At 33.5% G+C, this 20318-nt stretch overlaps 1 protein-coding gene across 1 annotated transcript in view; it reads right to left on the bottom strand.

Moving 5' to 3' along the window:
* Positions 1–236: 236 nt before the first annotated feature.
* Positions 237–20318, bottom strand: part of Emc2 (ER membrane protein complex subunit 2) — a 67500-nt gene continuing 47418 nt past the window's right edge. Inside the window, exon 11 of the mRNA XM_048802018.1 lies at positions 237–569. Within this exon, the coding sequence (XP_048657975.1) occupies positions 519–569 (51 nt within the window). The 3' untranslated portion in view covers positions 237–518. The remainder of the gene's footprint in view (positions 570–20318) is intronic.

Genomic DNA, 20318 nt, shown 5'->3' with positions numbered 1-20318 from the left:
GATGGCAGCTGAAAAGTGCCCATTGTGTTTGCCCTTTGGGTAATCACAAATTTCAAGAAAACAGTAGAGGACAGGAGCCAGATTGCAGAACAAAAGATAACTCTTTAATTCAGGAGAAAAAGGAGAGACAATTTTAATCAATTTGGCATCAGTTTACTGGGTAGCACATGAGAGATGCTGTGAAGGACCTTTCCAAATATACACTTTAGGAAGAACTTTCCAAATGAGTCCATAGGTCATTGTCCAAAATCCACTTTATTGTACACAGCTACTTTGAGTCATAAAGGTTTCTTCCTTTTCAAAGTTCTCTCTAATTCAGTTACTCCTAAAAATAGTAAGACTTTAAACTCTCCTTCTAAAATTGTGATAGTTTTTTGTCCTTGTGACAAAATACCGGAAAGGGGGGACTTAAAAGAGAAAACATTTATTTTGGCTCCAAGTTTCAGAGGTTTCAGTCCATGGTTGGCTGGCCCCATTTCTCGGCCTATGATGAGGCTGTATATCATGGTGGAAGGACATCACAGAGGAAGGACATCATGACAGAAAAAAAGCTTCTCACCTGGTGGTAGCTGGGAAGCGAAGGGAGAGAAAGGAAGAGATGGGAACAAGATATATTTCCTAAGGGAATACCACCAAGAATCCACTGCCTTCAATTAGTTCCCACCTCCCAATAATACCATCAGATTATGAATCTGACAATGGATTAGTCCATTTACGAGATCAGAGCCCTCATAATCCAAAGCCCCACCTCTGAACATTGCTACGTTAGGGACAAGCCTAATGCACTTGACACTTTGGGAATATTCCAGATCCAAAACATAACAAAAGTGTTAGCTGACGAAGATTTAACAGAGAAAATGTTCTTGCCTAATGAGACACCACAGTGGGGTTGGTGTTCTGCAAGTAGAATATTAGAGAGGATCTATTAAATGGAGACCTGAATGGCCTCAAGATAACCCTCCTATTTGACAATATGGTTGGTTAAAGTCTTGCTAGTTTTTTTGTTGGCTGGCTCTGCCAACAAATAAAAAAATAAGCACTGGATATTGAACCCAATGGCACTCTGCCATTGAAATAAACCTCCAATCCCCCAACCATACCCTTTCTTTAAAAACAGGGTTTTCTAAATTCCCCAAACTGCCCTCAAACTTGGTCCCCTAAATCCCTGGGATTATGGACATGGGATACCATACCTGGCTTCATCTAATTTTTCAATGATTTTTTTAAAAGTCTGTCATCTAATTTCATTTAGCTTCACCATGATTTCTTCAAGATTCAGAAGCAGATGAAAAACACTTAAAATTGAAGCTTGTACAAAATGACAAATCTTCCTTGTAAGAAGTTCCAATCATTAACCAATTATAATATCTCTCTGTAAAATATTTAGAGGAGATAATTTCTTTCCTTCAAAAGCACATACATATCTATTTATGCCCCTAATTTTTTCTTTTTTCCTTCTTTTCTTTTTCTTCTTCTTTGTAATTATAAATACTTAATGCTATAAGCCCAAAATAGCTAAAAATAATCTATTTAAAATTATTTGTAATAGTTAAGGGCAAGGATTATACTTCATCATTTCTAGTGAATGTATTTTTTGAACAGATGGATAGATAGGTGCATGCAATGTACGCATTATTATCTATTCTATCATATTATGAATAAATTAGGGAATCTGATGAATCTAGATTATAAGATGAATTCTCAATTCAAATTTCACAAGTCCTTCCAATTTCAAATTTTAACTCTAATATCTAGAACAAAGAAGTAATGGTGCATTGATTGCTTATAAGGCACTTTATACCATAAGAAAGAATCAAACTAAAAGCCTGGGAAGAGCAGTCATACAGTGTGGAGATATTTCATACAATATTCCTACAATTCCTTGGATATCAGCTATTCTGGGAAAGAAATTTGAATTGCTGCCATATTCAAAATTTAAGATTTTCAATTATCCTTTGATCCAAAAATACTAGTTCTAGGAAGTTATCCTATGAAATAGTCATGGGTGTGGCCAAAGATATATTTGCAAAAACAGTAAAGTAGTAGCTACTGGAATATCAAAACTCAAATGTCCACACATATAGGATAATTCAATAAACTATAATATGTCATAGTTTATGTAATACATATAATATGTACTAGGGAATAGTACATAGCCATTAAAATTAATATAGAAAAACATTATATGATTTGAAATTTTTACAATAATTGTGAAGCTAAAAAAATCAAAGTATTTAAAAGGAGTATATGATATAATGGAGTTTCTTAAAGTTATGTAGCCATAGATATAGGTAGATATAAATATGAGTAGAATAAAACTTAGGAGGATGATTCTAGTTAAAGTTCATTCATTTTGCCTATTGAAGTAATCTACTCCTGGTCTTCATCTATTCTTGACTTCCAAAAATTCTTCTTCCAGACCATTTCAAAATATAAATCCTATCATGCCATTCCCAGTTAAAATACTTAAAAGAGCTTTTTCCACTTTTAGAATAAGAAACAATCTCCTCACAACTTAAAATGATCATTCTCTGCCTACTTTGTGCTTTGTTCCCACCTCCACCACCCCCCGTCTTCTTTTGTAACTCTCCTTCAGGTTTTTTTTTTTTTAACTATACAATTTATTTTTATTTTTTTTAATCATGCATGACAGCAGAATGTATTTTGACATATAATACATACATGGAATGTACGTACATCAATCATAATGTCTATTCTATTCTGCTGCCCTTCCTATCCCCCCTACTCCTCCCCTCCTCTCCCATCCTTTCTCTCTATCCAATTTAATGTGACACACTTTTTTTTTCTTTTTTTCATCACAACATCATATATGAATTCTGTATAACAATGAGGTTCTCCTTCCATCTTCCGTGCAACTCCCCTTCTCCCTCTTTTTCCCTCCCACCTCTCTTCCCTATTTAGTGGTAGTCTTCTTCTCATGCTCTTCCACCCTATCCCATTCCTTCAGGTTTCTTTTTGACTCTATCATCTGCATTCCTGACTACTGCACCCCTAAACTCAGTTCAAGTAGACACAGTGAGGTATTCTTATCCACCTGGAATTAAAGACTAGTTTGATTCTAACTCTGTATATTACAGAAGGCTCCAAAAATCCATAACTAAAAATGAGTTTATATTTCCTACCACACAAGAAACATGAAAAAGTTTTCTCAATCATGCTTGCATCAAGGTCTTAGAGAACACACGAAAGTGCACAAAAAACAATTGACCCTTCTTTGAAAGGTTTCTTTGGCAGGCTGTATGGATAATGAGGGCAGGACTGCCACCATTTGTACCTCAATAGATTCCTTTCTGTATCTATCTCTGAATCACAGTCATAAAGGAATGTTGATAGGGGGCTGGGGTTTGGCTCAGTGGTAGAGCTCTTGACTAGCATGTGTGAGGTACTGGGTTCGATTCTCAGTACCACATATAAATAATTGAAATAAAGGTCCATTGACAACTAAAGAATGTTAAAAAACAAAAAAAAGAATGTTGATAGGTTAACAACACCTACATTCACCTCTACCATCCACAACAAGCATGTGTCTTTGAAAAAAATCCTTTATCAGTAATTCAGTTTTCTATGTTGTAAAACAGAAGTTGAACTTAGTTTGTGTTTATTTCAACATTTCATTTTGATAGCTGTATCTTTAAGTCTTGCTGGCCTTAGTGTTTATCTTAACTTGATTTTATTTTTGCACAAGATTGATTTATCCTGGTGCTATAAAACCCTGGGAATGAATTTGACCAATAGATGCCAGAAAGAAATAATTGTTACCCATTATGCAACTCGCCTTTATTTACAACTCGAACATCTAGTTTACACTATTCTGCATTCAACTCAACTATTTTTTATTTTCCATGTACAAGAAACATGTGATATTTGTCTATTTCTGGCTTATCTTACTTAACACAATATCCTCTAGTTCCATCCATTTTGCTGCAAATGACAGGATTTCATTCTTTTTATGGCTGAATAATATTCCACCATGCATGTCCCTTCATACATGAGCACATAAATTGATTCCATATCTTAGCAAATGTGAATTGTTTTACAGGTAGACAGAAGGACTAAGTTCTGGTATTCCATAGCACAGCGTAGTTAAGAATAGTCTATTATCTATTTTGGTGAAGACCTAGAAGAGAGATACTTGAAGATTTCAAACAAACAAACAAAAAATAAAGTGAGGGAGATGCTAACTTGATCAGTGCATATTGTATGCAGGTGTTGAAACAGCAAACTGAAACCTTTTAATGTGTACAATTAATACATGGTCATCAAAATGTATATAAATAAATAAGATTATTAAAAGTAGACAGCACGTAGAATAGACAGGCAGGCAAAGCATTTGACCAAATACATTCAGATTCACAGGTCAAATCTAGGCAGCTCAAATGTTTCATAATTTTCAGCGACTGGGTGAAACTCCAAACTTGTACCATATGTGTGTATTTGTGTGTGTTTGTATGTGCACCACAGACACACACTCACATATAAATTTCTTGCAAAGGAAATTCCCTGAAAGTGTGAACAATCCCCCTTGTTTGCCCAAGGCCTAGACTGATCATAGCTACAGAGAGATAAATTCAACATATTGTGGAATGGGCCAGGAGCACCTCGGGAGACTGATGGGCTAATAGATCCTAATCCTCCCAATACCCCACATTAACATTCCATTGAAAGAGGAACTCACAAAAGGGAAATAACACATCCTGTAGAGAGAGACCAATGTAGACAATGAACTCTTTCCCTCATAATTTCTCTTACTAGTCTTTCTGATTTTACAGTATGATATGTTCTGAACCTTTTAGTAAAATGAAGGTTTCTCGTTTCAGCCTAACTGCTGTTAATCTGTTCCAAATGTTAATTTTTCAAGTAAGGTCTGGTAACCATCGCTGTATTGAGTTGATAATAGGAATAGAGCCGATCAGCATCTGGTTTGGTTCAGAGTACAACTTGCTGCCTAATATTGCAGAATTTGAGTTGGAAGTCCCCTGCATTTCATGAATGCCACAAAAAAGAATTTAAACAAACATCACTCTCCAATAGGCATGTGTCATTATTTATTGCTCTATAGGTTTGCTAAATATGCAATATCACATTACTAATTTTGGCAAATTCCAGGGCACATAAACAGGCCAAAACCTCTTAACATAAATTATGCCAGAGCTGCCTAATGATAATTTACAAAATTCAGGGTGTTGGTTTTCCAGATTTTTGACAGAAAACCATTTTAGAAATAAGAAAAAATTGAAATGGGTTTCTTATTGCATGCCTCTTTTACCAGTGTTGCTGTTGCAGATCTAAAAAAAAAAAAAATTTAGTCTATCCTACAACATTATAAATAAATTGGAAAATCTTATTTATCTAGAACAACTAGTGATTTTTTAAATGGATACTTGACTCAAAAAAGAATTGTTTACAAGTCTTTTCCAATTCCAAAATCTGTATTGTAAGTATTAAAAAATTCTGGCAATAATCTAGCTTTATACAAAAGAATCATTTTTCTTACTATATTAAATTATTACTGGATATAATATTGTCTACAGAATTTGGGAGTCCAGGCAAAAAATATTTAATGATGAGGACCTTGTCCATAATATCCTCATCATATTGTCAGTGATTTGAATCATACCTGGTACATAGTAGGTATATGTTTCATAAATGAAGCCCAAGAGACCTATATGGGAAGTAACAAGGCTTTGGATAGTAATTCTCTATTTGTTTTGCAAGTTCTGCTCTTTGATCACGGACATGTGTAAAAGGTAATCAGAGTATGTAAAGATTCCATAAACATTGCAGTAGTATGCAATGCTTTTTCAAGTACAACCTCTGTATTGACAGAATACATCAATTTCCTGAAAATTAGTTGCCCATTCATTTAGGGATGTAATAAGGGAGATTGCTCTCCTTGACTTTTTCTTTTTATGTTGGTTTAAGTATAGAATATCTCAAGGTTCCCCACTTCTCTGGTGCTGCAGGAAGCAAGATTCATATATATATATATAATATATATATATATATATATATATTTTTTTTTATAAAATATATATATATTTTTTTTCTCAATTAACAAAGGCTTCTATAATTCTTTCTGAAACATCTGTCCCAGGACTTCTCTCTCTTTTTTTTTTTTAAACCCAGGACCACATGCATGCTAGGCAAGCACTCTACCATTGAGCCACATCTCCAGTTCCTTCATTTTTTTTTCAAATTATATTACTAATTGGGAAATTTTACTTTCCTACAATAGGTTTTCCTAATGTGTCTTTGGTTAAATATTCATATGTACCTAAAGGCCAGTTCCTTTGTGTTAAATGACTTGAATTTAAGCATAAATTTGCTAGGTTAGAATAGAAGTCATTGAATCCAGCCCTCTGCATCCATATGTAGGCAGATTCACATTTAAAAAAAATGTTTAAAAAGATGAAAATTTATCAGTCCTATTTTTAAAGACCTCCCAACTAGATTTGTAAGGGCATCCCCTGAACAACCTTCCAAGAATACTCTTAGATCATGCAGTTCTTTAAACCTCATTTTCCTTCTACACTGTCTGGCCCGTCTGCTAAAAGATCCGTTCTCATCTCTTAGCCAAAATGTCTGTGAACAATGAGCTGCTTTCTTTCTTTCTTTCTGTTTTAATAGCAAGAGTTCCATAAGAAGAGCAAGGATGAGATCAAAGAGCAAACTTACTTTCCTGCTCCCTACTTCTCTCTTCCTTTTTAGTCATCACACTCCTTTCTTTTCATATTCTGTACTTCATCTCTCAGAAGACTACTGTGCATTTGTTTTATCACCTATTGGACATAATTCTCCAGAGAGAAGTAGTGCCTCTGTGACACATTGTAACTCATGCCAATAAATCCCCACAGTATCAAGAAAAATTCCTTTACACAGTGATGAAGGTGCCTTCAAACAGCCAAGAAAGGAAACACCGCTCCACCACATGTGCACTGTAAAAGAAACTTCATGCACTTTGTTTTTTTCTTGCTATCTGACAGCCCTGCACTCTTGGAAGCTAAGCAGAATGGGGTCTGCTTAATATGTGAAAAGGAGACAGTCAGAGGATATCCAGTACTGTAGAGTTTCCCTCCTCCTACCCCCATTCCCCCATTCCCCTCACTTCACCTGTTCAGAGCAGCTTAAAGGTAGAAAAAGCATTTTGAATTCCAGATGGGCAATGGAGTGATTCAAGAATTTTCTATGAATTACAAACCTTCACTGTGCCCACATTCTTAAGACAGATTTTTAAAGGTCTATTCCAACTCTTAAAAATCTAAAATAAATTTTTATAATAAAAGTCTATTTGTCTGTAATGGTTGGAAATAGGATATGATGACAGGTTACTTTATTCTACTTGAAGAAGTCAAGTTAAATGTAGGCAACATTGGAAGTACTCTGAATTTGCATTCGGCCTTTTTTTCCTGCATTATTTTTCCTTGCTACTCTCAAATCTTGTTGTGTTCTTTCTCTACTCTGCCTATACAAGTTTTATTTTCATCCCCCAAATGTAACTCAAGTCTAATATTCTGACAATGCTAAGATTTCTGGTTGTTGGCACACCATAGAAAAATTTGTTGATGTATTATTATTCCTTAATTATTTAAAAAGAGGTTTTTTAAAAAGTATTTCAGGATCATCATTACAAAAATCAGTTTCCAGGGCTGGGGTTGTAACTCAATGGTAGAGCGCTTGCCTAGCATGTGTGAGGCACTGGGTTCGATTCTTAGCACCACATATAAATAAAATGAAGGTACATTGACAACTAAAAAATATATTCTAAAAAAAGTCAGTTTCTACTGGGCAGCATTTCAGACTAAGGATGGGCCAGTCCTTAAATCACTTTAAAGTGACTTGATATTTGAACTTAGCATTGACCTTATTTTAGATGTTGATGTTAAAAAGAAAAATCCCTCTTAATATCTATTCTTGCTTTTTCTCTGCTTTTCTGAAATAAAAGAAGGCCAAATATGTTTGAGTTTGTTTATAGTTTCTATTAAAAATAAGGTAGAATTTACCATATTCCAATTTTTTAAATTTATCATATCTGCTAAAAATTCTTAAGCAACAAAGAAGGCAGCTTTCAATGTTTGCCAGTGATGAGTACTTTAACTAGCAAGTGATGAGTACTTTAAATAGATATAGTACTCTTTTAATCCTCACAAAATTCTAAGAGATGAAATTACTATTGTTCTTATCATTATAACATTTTGTGGATATGGAAGTTCTTAGTAAATTAAGAATCCCGCCTGATAAAGTCAAATGAAAGTGGTGAAAACAGTATTTGCATCTATTTTCGTGACAATCTAAAGCCCTCCAACTTGACCACCAATAATAACAACACTGAGGTTCTATGGAATCTTAATGGCTCTATTAATAAAAGTAGGAATTAACTCCATAATCAATATGAAATAATGAAATTTATCAAAAGGTTCGCTGGCAGTCTAAAGAGATTGAAAGACTAATTGGGAACAGAATGCAATGCCTCAGTAAAGCTCTGAATTAAAAAAAAAGAAAAGAATAAAAAGCGAAGGGAGAAGAAAAATGGCACAGGCATTTCAGAGGGAGAACTTCAAAACTTAATGATCATGAAAGAGAGAAAGTCCAAGATTTACACTTTGGTGATTAAAAGGATAGAAAGCCAATTATCCAAGAGGAAGCATAGGTATAAGGGAAAAGCAGATCACTTACTTTGTTTAGGGCAACTGTATGGTGTCAGCAGTACATTTCATGAAGATGTTCAATGGGTGTTTGTGACATCATCAAGGTGGCAAAACAGAAAGCGGAAGTGCTTACATACACTCTCTGCAGAACACCAGTTTAACAATGATACTGGGACCAACTACCTTTGTGAGAAATCTAGGATCTAGTTAAGAAACTGTAGTACCCAAAATAAGCACAAAGCCAAGAAAAGCTACATTGACATGAGTAACGAGACCAATTTTACTTTACCTGCCTCCCTCCATATCTTACTCAAACTAGCACAGTCCAGTACCAAAAGAGGACACCTGAGTCTGCAATATTTCACTTAAGGGAATTATATCAAATTTTAAAATGTATGCCAATATGTGATCAATTAAAAATTTATCTGCACATATTTCTCCAACCATATCTGAAATTTAAACAAAAATGAGCTCTACTAGGAAAGAGATTTAGTTTTACTCCATGTATGATGCTGGTCATATTTCCCCAAAGCCTAAAGTAATAAAAAATATCTTTAACCTGACATCTTTAAATGCCTCTGTGTACTTCAAGGAAATAAATTTGCCAAACAATCCATCAAAATTCTCTGTATATAGGCACAACTAATGTTAAGAGCTGCTTCGATGGAAGTTGTTAATTTGGGACTCCAACTATGCTGTTAAAGGTTTTTGTTTATTTATTTATTTATTTTTACTGTTTTTTTTTTTCCTTCTCCTGGTACCCGTGAATCAATAATGTAATTTAATACATTATTTCAAAAACCAACATCAGACAGAAGTTCTAAAAGACTTCTTGGAGAAAATATCCTGAGGAGGGATGAAGGAATGAATAGGAAAATATCAGGATAAGCCAGCCATTGACCATTTAAGAATCAAATCTGCATGTTCTTTGAAATTTTATTGACAACTAAGAGATTTTCTTTTTATCCTTATGTAGTCACTTAACACCTAGGCAAATTAATATCATATTGTCATTTAAGCATCTATAATTCACGGTGTTGATTTAAGCCATGGTGATAAACATGATTAAAAAACTATTCAGAAAAAAAGAACAAAAGATGTAAAGCAATTACTTCAGATGACATTTTAAATGGCTGTGAATGCATTGAAGTGAGAAGAATAAAATATTCAGTAATAAAGTCCTATAGTTATATGCTTTGATATAAAGTATTTCTAACACCAATGAGATCAAGAAAGCTGAAATATACAATGATATTTAATATGATTGAAGAAATAAAAACTTGAATACATGGATAACTTACACTTTCCCTGAGGCAGAATATTTAGAGAAGAGAAAGGCATCCCAGACCCTTCAAATAGGGCAAGAAAAATAGTGATGGGAATTCGCATGAAAGATTTTGAAACAGAATATTCATCACCACCACCCCTCACACACACTCCTGGACCTCTCTATTATGAGAAGTTACTAGAAATCTTTAAGGAAATTCCTGATAAGAACACAAACGGTTGCAACAGCAGCAATAGAAATAGTAGTTAAGTTTGCCCATTTCTTCACTGGGTAGTTTTTCCTATTCATTCATAAGAAAAAGAAAAAAATGTGTATGTATGTACACACACAATTATATATACTATATTCAATCTTCTATTATTATATATAGTTATATATTTATGTGTAAGCATATAGAATAATATCTATATTAATATATTCTGGTTACTAGAACTATTAATCCCATGTATGTGTGTATATGTGTGTGTATGTATTGCAAGGATCTTCCAATGGTTTACCTTTCTACTTTCTTTCTTTTTTTTTTTTAAAGAGAGAGAGAGAGAGAGAGAGAGAGAGAATTTTAATATTTATTTTTTAGTTTTCGGTAGACACAACATCTTTGTTTGTATGTGGTGCTGAGGATCGAACCCGGGCCGCAAGCACGCCAGGCGAGCGCGCTACTGCTTGAGCCACATCCCCAGCCCCCCTTTCTACTTTCTTTATGATGATTTTGATGAAGGTAAGTTCTTAATATAACTTTAAATTTATTCAGCTTTCTTGATCTAAGGATTGTATTAAAAAAATCCTGGAGAACTTTTTTTTTTTTAATACTATCTTTCCCATTGATTCTAGAATTTCCTTCCAGAACTCTAATTAAAAATACTTTAGACTCTCCTCAACCCTGCATTCTCCACAACTATTAGCTTTTCTATCAGTCTTCTTTCATCTCTCTGGACTGTACTTTTGAATAATTTCTTAATAAATGACTTCACAAGTTTTATCTTCTGCTATGTCCAAGTCTACTGGTTGATCTTACCATTGAGTTTTAAATTTTATTACTTTACTGATTTCTGTTTACTTTAAAAATGCACTTGTTACCTATATATTCAAGGTTTTATTTCTTCAAACATATTAAATGTCATTGTATATTCTGTTTGATAACTCTGATGTTTATATGGTTTTAGGGGTCTACTTTTGGGGCCTAGAGTTTTGGTTGATTCTTATGATGTCTCCTTGGGTGGTTTATGATTTTTTTGATTATAGTGTTTATCTTCCTTACAACTCTCTATATGTAGAATGTGGTTGAGGCCTCATTTGAAGTGAATTCCTTCAAATTATTTTTATTTGTTTTTACCAGGCACCTGAGTGGTCTTACTAGCCAAGAACATTCAAGGTTAAATTCACTTGAGGTTCTTTTCAGACTCTTTGAGGACTAACCTATACTTATTTTCAAGTAAGTTCTTACCCCCTCCACCCACTTACCTCATACTAGTGTTAATACAGCCAAGTTTCCTTGGCATATTTTTCTTCTTCTCAGATTTACACATCTTATCTTTGTATAGGGGTATCCCATTAGGTTCTCTACCAAAGGTGGACCCTACATTTTAATTAGTATCCTCCATGTCCCAAGAAGCTACCAATATAGAAAACTAGCATTCAGGATTTAGCTGAAATCCTCAGAACAAAAATTAGATGTGATACTTATCTTTTATGGCTTCTGGTTTACTTTATTTTTAGACATGAGGGTCCCCCCCCCCAACTCACCAATACATTTAAAAATAATAGAGATGTTTTATTTTATACAGTTTTTTTTTTAAATCAGTTCAAAAGGCAGTTGTGGATATCCAATCTTCAGAGTCATATACAGATATACATCTTCTTTTAGTGATCAACTCAACTTTCTTGCTTCCCATGTTGTGATATGCCTCCTGTCTCATCTTTGTTCTAGTGCTATGCATCTTGGATGTAAGATCTATAGTTCTGTACTATAGCATATGGGCTTCTTCCCTATGGCAAAAGGCTAAACTGATTTGATTAACACATGTGGCTAAATCAGGCCTATCAGGCTAGTCTGGCTTTAGGTGGGTCCAGAGATACAGTTTTGAGTTTCTGGAAAAAGACACAGGGTTTTAGTAAACTTTTTCACTGCTGTGACTAAAAGACCTGACAAGAAAAATTTTAGAAGAGAAAAAGTTTATTTGGGGGCTCACAGTTTCAATGGTCTCAGTCCATACACAGCTGACTCCATTCCTCAGGCTCAAGGTGAGGCAGGACATCATGGCAGAAGAGTGTGGTGGAAGGAAGTGGCTCATATGATGATCAGAAAGAAAACAGAGACTGAGCTCGGGTCACCCAATATATACCCCAAAGGTACGCTCCCAAGGCCTATCTCCTTCAGCCACACCCTACCTATCTACAGTCATCACTTAGTTTATCCTCATCAGGGGATTAATTTACTAATTGGGTTAAGACTCTCATAACCCAATCATTTCACCTCTGAATGTTGTTCTTGCATTGTTTCACAATGCGTTTTTGTGGGACACTTAATATCTAAAGCAACACATGGTAGGTCAATTCAAATAAACCAAGGTTGTTATATCTAGAGTGGAAAAAGGACTTTCATGGATCTCTGAGGATATAGTGTTTTTCTTTTTTTAAAAAAAATCTATACTTTATTCTGATGCTCAATGTTGTTGAAAGGCTGATTTTTGGATTAAAAACATTATCATGCAATTTCATAAACTAGGATACTGCATACAGTTATCATAAAAGGCTTATTTATTTGAAATCAGAGTTATTGGTTTAATCATGATAACAAATGCTTCTCTGTAAATACTCATCGTCCAAAAGTATATGTGATTTTCTGATGATACTTATTTCACTGAAGGAACCAAGTTCATCAACAGATGGTTGATTCTTGTAATCAAGGCAAGGTTAGAGATTAGGAGAGATAAGTAGGTGGGAGGGGACTAACATCAGAAACAGGAAAGTGAGGATACATTTGCCACCTGAGAAATATGATATGGTCTATGTCACCAAAAGCATTATTTATTTATTTACTTATTGCCATACTGGAGAGATTTAACCCAAGACCTCATACGTGTTAGGCAAGTGCTCTACCAATGAGTTATATCTTCATCCCTAAAAGCAGCAAACATTTCAATATGTATATGAAAACTCTATCAACTTGGATTTAGAGAAGTTTTATTTTTCTGTAGAGAAATTTGGATGATTTTCCCAGATATGGAATATTATAATAAATAAAGTATTACACTAAATAAAAATGTCTCTAGATTCAAAAAATCAAAGCAGGACAATAATTTGCATGTCTACCCTGAAATTTCATGTTAGAAAAAATGTTTTGTTCTTAATCCAGCTCTCTAATAGATATGTCTCTTATATATTTTGGCATGAATAAAACAGTCAGATGGAATTATAAAATAATTTTAAAGCTCAATTGATAGAATTGTGCACAAACAGCTCTAATTATCTAAGAAGTGAAAGAATACATTAGATCACACTCTACAAAAATTATTGCTTAGCATTTAAAGTGAAGTTAGAATGTACAAGCTAGTAGAATCATGTAAGTTTTAAAAATGAAGCAGAAATACAACTGAGGGAAGAATTCAACTTCTACTCAAAAGATGAGATTGATGGGGTTGAGTATATTACAATATATCTACTTTCTGAGCATAATTAGATACTGTTATTTTGCTCATCATAAATCCACACAATACACAGACCTGAGCATTAGTGTCACTAAACTTTGTCTTTGGTACAAACTTTAGATTGGGTCATAGCTTTAGTCCTCTTAAATCAATTTTTCTCCATTAGTTAATCATAAGAATATGTAGAACTAACCAGATACTTCAACAGTGAAGAAAATTGTTTTGGTGTGATCCAAAAAGAAGGGGGGTAGGACTTGGAAAGCTCAGGTCATTTTAGACCAAATCCAGGCTACTGCACATAGGCTGTAACTCTTCTTTGGCAGCTTCCAAAACAGCTATATGCACCATGAAGGTTCAGCAGTTAAGTCTTAAAAATGTGTGGCCTGAGTTGGCATTCACCAGCTGACTATCTTATTTCCTGCAATCCAAATCAGCCACAATGTTAAACATCTTCTCCTTAAATCATACTCAGTGCAAAGCTTCCAGGCAGGCAAATGGCAGCACAGGTCTGTTAGCTTTCAAGATGCAAGAACTAGTGATTTATTCAAATCAAAGAAAAACTTGATTTTCATTCAATCCCTTCATTTGATGAAAAAGAAGCTGAGTAATCCTAAGAATTCAGAAAATACCATAGCATATCAGAGTTGTACTTAGTGATTTAGTAAGAGAAAAATAATTGGTGACCCTTAATAAGCTAAGGAGGTCATCTTTCACCATGGGTAGAAATTAGATTCCATTTCTTAGGTTCAAAGGATTTGATACTGTTGAATTATCTTCCTACTAGTATCTTTGTTGGAAATTAAAATTATTAAAAATATAGTGTTTTATGGTATAGAATGTTTTGTATAAAACTTATAATTTATGTTACAGAACAGTTTATTTTATTTTTATCACTTGGGTGAGTAAAGTTGTCCATGATTTGAGTTTTTGACTCTTAGTCCTAATCTCAAAAGCTTTCTGCCTAGTTGCTTTTGTAAGAAAAACATGAGCCTTTGGGTCTATGTAAAAGACCCCACATCTACTTAAGATTGGTATTTTCAAGCACATACTACGTTAACTCAGGTCCTAAAAGACATTTATCTGTTTCAGATTCCCTTTGATGTAATTTTTTTTCCTTTATATGCGTCTTCCTAACTTTTAATGCAAAAGAAACAATCCAACATTAAAGTATTAAGACAGACATATCCTTACATACAACAGAAAGAGAACACCAGCTCCTACTCCCACCCTATAAAAATCTGGATCTTATTTTATCATTTGCTCTTAAGAAAATAAAGGTCTGGTAAGTATAAGGTAACATTTTATATGGTAATATACTGACTCCTTTTACTCATTTTCAAAAGTAAGGCTGTGATGGAACATTTGTGTTTCTGATTTCTTCCCTCATTTGGCATGTAACTGGCTTGCTATTTACCAAGTGATATTTTATTTCAGGGTTTTGTTGCAATGCTAATAATCTTATTCATTTCCTTGTTACCAAGATTCAATAATTTACTGTGAGCCAGTGTTTTAAGTGTTGCATAAAAAACTAAAATTAAATGAAATGGTATATTAATCTTGAAATATAGTGTCATCATTAACAGACGTGCCACAAATTGGTATCTTCTGTTTTCTTTTATTTGGTGTGAATCTATTTGATAGTATTCTAAATTGAGTCAAATTTGAATGTTCACAAGTAGAATTTCTATGAATTGACTATCTAGGTGAGCGACAGTCCCTAAGTAGAAGACATCAGTTATCTTTCTGCATATATTTTCATGATACTGAACAGATTTTTCAAACTATTTTGCATACCTTCCTGAAAGAGCATTTCCATTACTTACAGGACTAAGTCTAAAACCTGAGTGCTAGAATTAAAAATATATCTTTATAACTGAAACTATATTTTTATCAGAATCTGTAAATAAAAAATTATGTTTACTGATAAAAAAAGAGAAAATGTTAGATGAGACTTGCACCAGGGGGTTTCTAAGTTCTTAAAGTAAAATTAATAAACATATCTTATTTTAAATTCTATCCAGAACTGAATCTAATGGCCAGAACTGAATCTAACATTATTTTCAATCACATTGAAGGGAAATACTTTTTCAATGTCTATTCTTTGTTATAGATATATTAATAAACATTTTCTCTTCCAAGCTATTTTTTAAAAATTATGTGAATTTTATCTTAGTTCTGATTTTAGTATGGAGGATGGATGGTGTCTCCTATATAACTAATTGACTAATATAAAACTTTAGAACCCCTTGTAGCTTCAATTTAAAAAGACAAGTGCATTTAGAATTTGTTAAAGTAGACTTCAAGCATGATTTTGAAATCTTATAATAAATGCACGTATTATTTATCTATTTCCTATCAAACATTACATCATTGAGACAGTCTGATAAACAGATTTTTTACTAGATTTCGTGCTCTTTCTCACCTACCACATCTAGTTCATCAACAAATCTTATGTTTTAAGTTTTAATGATTCTCAAATCTGCCCATTTCTCTCTTTTGATCCCTACCACAGTTCCAGTGTTTTCTCATGTGGACTCTCTGCCTATAAACTTTCTCTGCCAGCTCAAGTCTGTTTTCAGTACACCAACTACAGGGCTAATAAGATAATGTTACTTCAATGTGGACAATGCTTTAGTAGATTTCCATCACTTACAGGACTGAGTCCAAGCTCTATAGTATGACATACAAGGCTATTGATAATCTGGCTACTTTCCATTTCTTCTTTCAAATTCCTACCACAACCTGCTTTTTATTCAATGAATATTTATTAAATTGAGTTTGGCTAAGTACCTTCTTCTATGAGTTATGTATCCATATACTTTGCTCATTTTTATTGATTTTTTAAAAATTCATAAATATGCATTGAATTATACTGCTTTTTCTTCATCATATTAAAAATACTAGCATTAGTACATTTTTATATAAGAAATTCTTTAAAGTTTTAAGTTGTCATCAATTTAAGATAGAAAAAATAATATTTAAATTAGTATTTTTCACTGGTCTTGACTCACAGTGGCTATAATAGGAAAGGCTAGAATATGGGAGAGGTGGGAAGTACAATCTTAGACTCTAGACTCTAGAGGCAGATCCAGATGACCTATTTGCCATGCATCTTTGTTTTTCGTCTTTTTTCATCTTTTTTTTTTTTTTAGTCTGGAAGGTCATTCTGTTTTTTATTTATTCTTTTTAAATATACATGACAGGAGAATGTATTTTGGCATATTATGCATACATGAAGTATAACTTATTCTAATTAGGATCCTATTCTTGCGATTGTACATGATGCAGTTACCTTGGTTGTGTATATCATATATGAACATAGGAAATTATGTCAGATTCATTTTAATGTCCTTCCTATTCCTCTCTCCCTCCCTTCCCTTCAGTCCCCTTTGTCTAATCCAATGGACTTCTATTCTTCCCTTCCCAACCAACCCTTGTTGTGAATTACATCTACATATCAGAGAGAACATTTGGCCTTTGATTTTTGGGGACTGGCTTATTTCACTTAGCATGATATTCTCCAGTTCCATTCATTTACCGGCAAATGCCATAATTTTATTCTTCTTTATGGCTAATATTCCATTGTGTATACACATTACTTTTTAAAATCCATTCATCTGTTGAAAACACCTATATTGCCTTAATTTAATACAATTTTCAAATCATAAGTCCTGTGGATCACCCCTCAGAGTGCCTTTATCTTAGGTCTTTATTCATTAAGGCCTAAACTGATTATTTCAAGACCATTTTAATCTGTAATCAATATCAGTCATGTACTATCAAGATCAGAGTCTGGTGCCTCTTCTAGGCAAAACCCTGTGCTAAGCCTTCGCACACACTTGAAGCATAAGGCACAATTCCAATGTGAAAGACAAACATGTCTTCTGAATGTCACAGAATGTGGCTTTGCATCTTCTGTATGATGAAACCTGTCCTCCAAAAACTCTGGCAATTCTGGCCATCTTTTCTGAGGTCTTATTTTATTTGTTCTCCCTGACAGATTTAATGTAGACTCAGTAATTATTATGTATCTTTAGTTCTTCTTACTTCACAGCTGTTTTCTTCCATTCTAACAAGCCCTTACCTTTCTTCTCTCCTTTCCATATTCTCTTTTCCTTAAGAATTATATGGAAGTTTATGCCTTCCTTAGCTCCCCTATTTCGTCATTTCACAAATAGTAATCCTCAAGGTTTACAAAGTTCTTCTTAAAGATGATGTTAAATTTGCTAATTGTATCTATTTCAGTACCTTTTTAAAAAAATGTAAATAAGTTTTTAAAAAATATATTCATTTCAAATGGAACATTTGGAGAGTCTGAGAGTGTAAGCAGAGTAAGAATGACGATGATTATTAGAAATCAGCCTAAAGTGCTCCAAGTGCAGTTACTGTCTGTTTAAAGCTCAACAGAGAACAGCTGGTCATCACTGCAAGCAAGGTATTAATCATTACTTAGTTTTAGATCATCCATTTTGGGTTTCTTAATACCTAATTTATACGGATAATCAGTCAATGGTTGATGAAAGATAACAAAAAAGTTAAAATATATGTTAGTGAGGAGTACAAATGTAAGTATGTAAATTTATTTTAAATGATATTCCTTAGACCCATTCGTTTGTCTCTTCATAATTCCTTAAAAATGCACCAATATTTCTTAGACCTCAAGAAATAATAAAATAAACTACAATGACAATTATACCCAACTTGATTTGAACTGGGAGTAAAAGCCACATTTACAACACATTTGTGGAGCTAAACTAACAATTAACAGCATTGTCTCTTATGTTGTCATCTGAGAATAAAATATAATAATTCTGAAAACATTTTTGCTAAAATTTCCTTATTAATATGCCATAGAAACATTGGAAAATAATCTTCTAAATTCCTGAGTTGGCAAGACCATGCAATGTTGTGAAAGAGATCATTCATCCAAAAGGTTGGGAAATAAAGACCTGCATCAGTGGTTCCCAAAATACATTATTCCTCAGAACAGCAGCTGCATGAAATTTTTCAACTTAAAGAATCATGTCTGGGGCTGGAGTTGTGGCTCAGCAGTCTAATGCTTTCCTAGCACATGTGGGGCCCAGGGTTTGATCCTCAGCACCACATAAAAATAAATAAATAAAATTACAGGTATTGTGTCCAACTTAAAAAAAAATCATGTCTTTATTTTTTTTTAGAAAAAAATGCATGTTGAGTTTAGAAAGTATATCAAAGTGCAAGGAAGAAACCTAAAATTCTGTCATTTCACCATCAAAAAGTAGCCATTTCCAACTTAGATTGAGCAGCTCTATGCATATGTAGTTTAGAAAAGCACATTTCATATGAACAGACAGAATTTAAGAAAAATTGGATTAACATGATGATTTTTAACAGATTTCTTAAAACTTAGAAAGCAACACTCAAATTTAGACAAATATTCACCTCCACAGAAAATATGGGTTGCTAAATAAAACATCTTTTTAAAGGTAAGAAGAAAATTTTAAGAATCTTTAATATAACTTTGAAACTATTAAATGGAAGATTAAATAAATTATCACTCTTCTTGTAGCCATTATCCACCCTGCCTTAACTTTTGTTTTTCTCCTGATCATCAATGCTTAAATGTATGCTTTGTCCACTTATAGTTTGTAAAAATAATTCCTAGTTCCATATTTTTAAAATAGGAATAATGATATTGTGTACCAGGTATTTAAATTAAATTAAAATTACATAGACATCCTTTATAACTTATAATGTGCTTTACAATATTTGTTCTAATATGCAAATACAATGGCAGTGCAAATATGTACAAAACAACAGGCAATGTGGAGCTGGAGATATAGTACTTAGGTCTTGCCCTCAAGGAGATCCATTTAGTTTGAAAGACAAAGTGTAAGAATAAAAATTTCTTCGGTATCTATCATCAGTCAACAATTTTCCAGTAGGTAAATATAAGGTTGCAATCACTGAATGCCCTACTCTTTTATTTGCTTTTAAAAATTCTCTATCCTAGTGAGAGAGAACAATTCACTGTGCTTCCAAAAGATGTTATTTCTCCCCTTTATGAATTGTTCCTCCTACCTAGAATGTCAGTCCTAATCTAAAACTATCCAGCTTTCAATACCAAGCCCAAGCATCTTCTCCACAAGTCTTTTTGTTTATTAATTTTTTAAATTTATATATGACAGCAGAATGCATTACAATTCTTATTACACTTATAGAGCACAATTTTTCATATCTCTGGTTTTATATAAAGTATATTCATACCGAATCGTGTCTTCATACATGTACTTTGAATAATAATGTCCATCACATTCCACCATCATTTCTAACCCCATGCCCCCTCCCTTCCTTTCCCACTCCTCTTCCCTATCTAGAGTTTGTCTATTCCTCCCATGCTCCCCCTCCTTACCCCACTATGAATCAGCCTCCTTATATCAGCATTTGGATTTTGGGGATTGGCAACTTTACTTAGCATTATCTTCTCTTCTCCACAAGTCTTTACAAAACCCTCCAGCTTTCAATTGCATCTTCATTTGAGATACATATCATAAACATATTAATTTACTAAACAATGAAGATTCACTCCTATTGACCTACTGGAAAATTGTTGGCTGATTACAAACTAAGAATTTTTATTCTTCTATGGTGTGGTACAGTGGTAGAGTGTCTGCCAGGAATGCACAAGGACCCAGGTTCAATTCCTGGCACCACAAAAAAAAAAAAAAAAAAAAAAAA

Source organism: Marmota marmota, unplaced genomic scaffold (genome assembly GCF_001458135.2).
Source record: "Marmota marmota marmota unplaced genomic scaffold, marMar, whole genome shotgun sequence".
Classification (NCBI taxonomy): domain Eukaryota; kingdom Metazoa; phylum Chordata; class Mammalia; order Rodentia; family Sciuridae; genus Marmota; species Marmota marmota.
The sequence above is the reverse complement of the archived record's forward strand: the minus strand, read 5'-3'. Positions and strand labels throughout refer to the sequence as shown.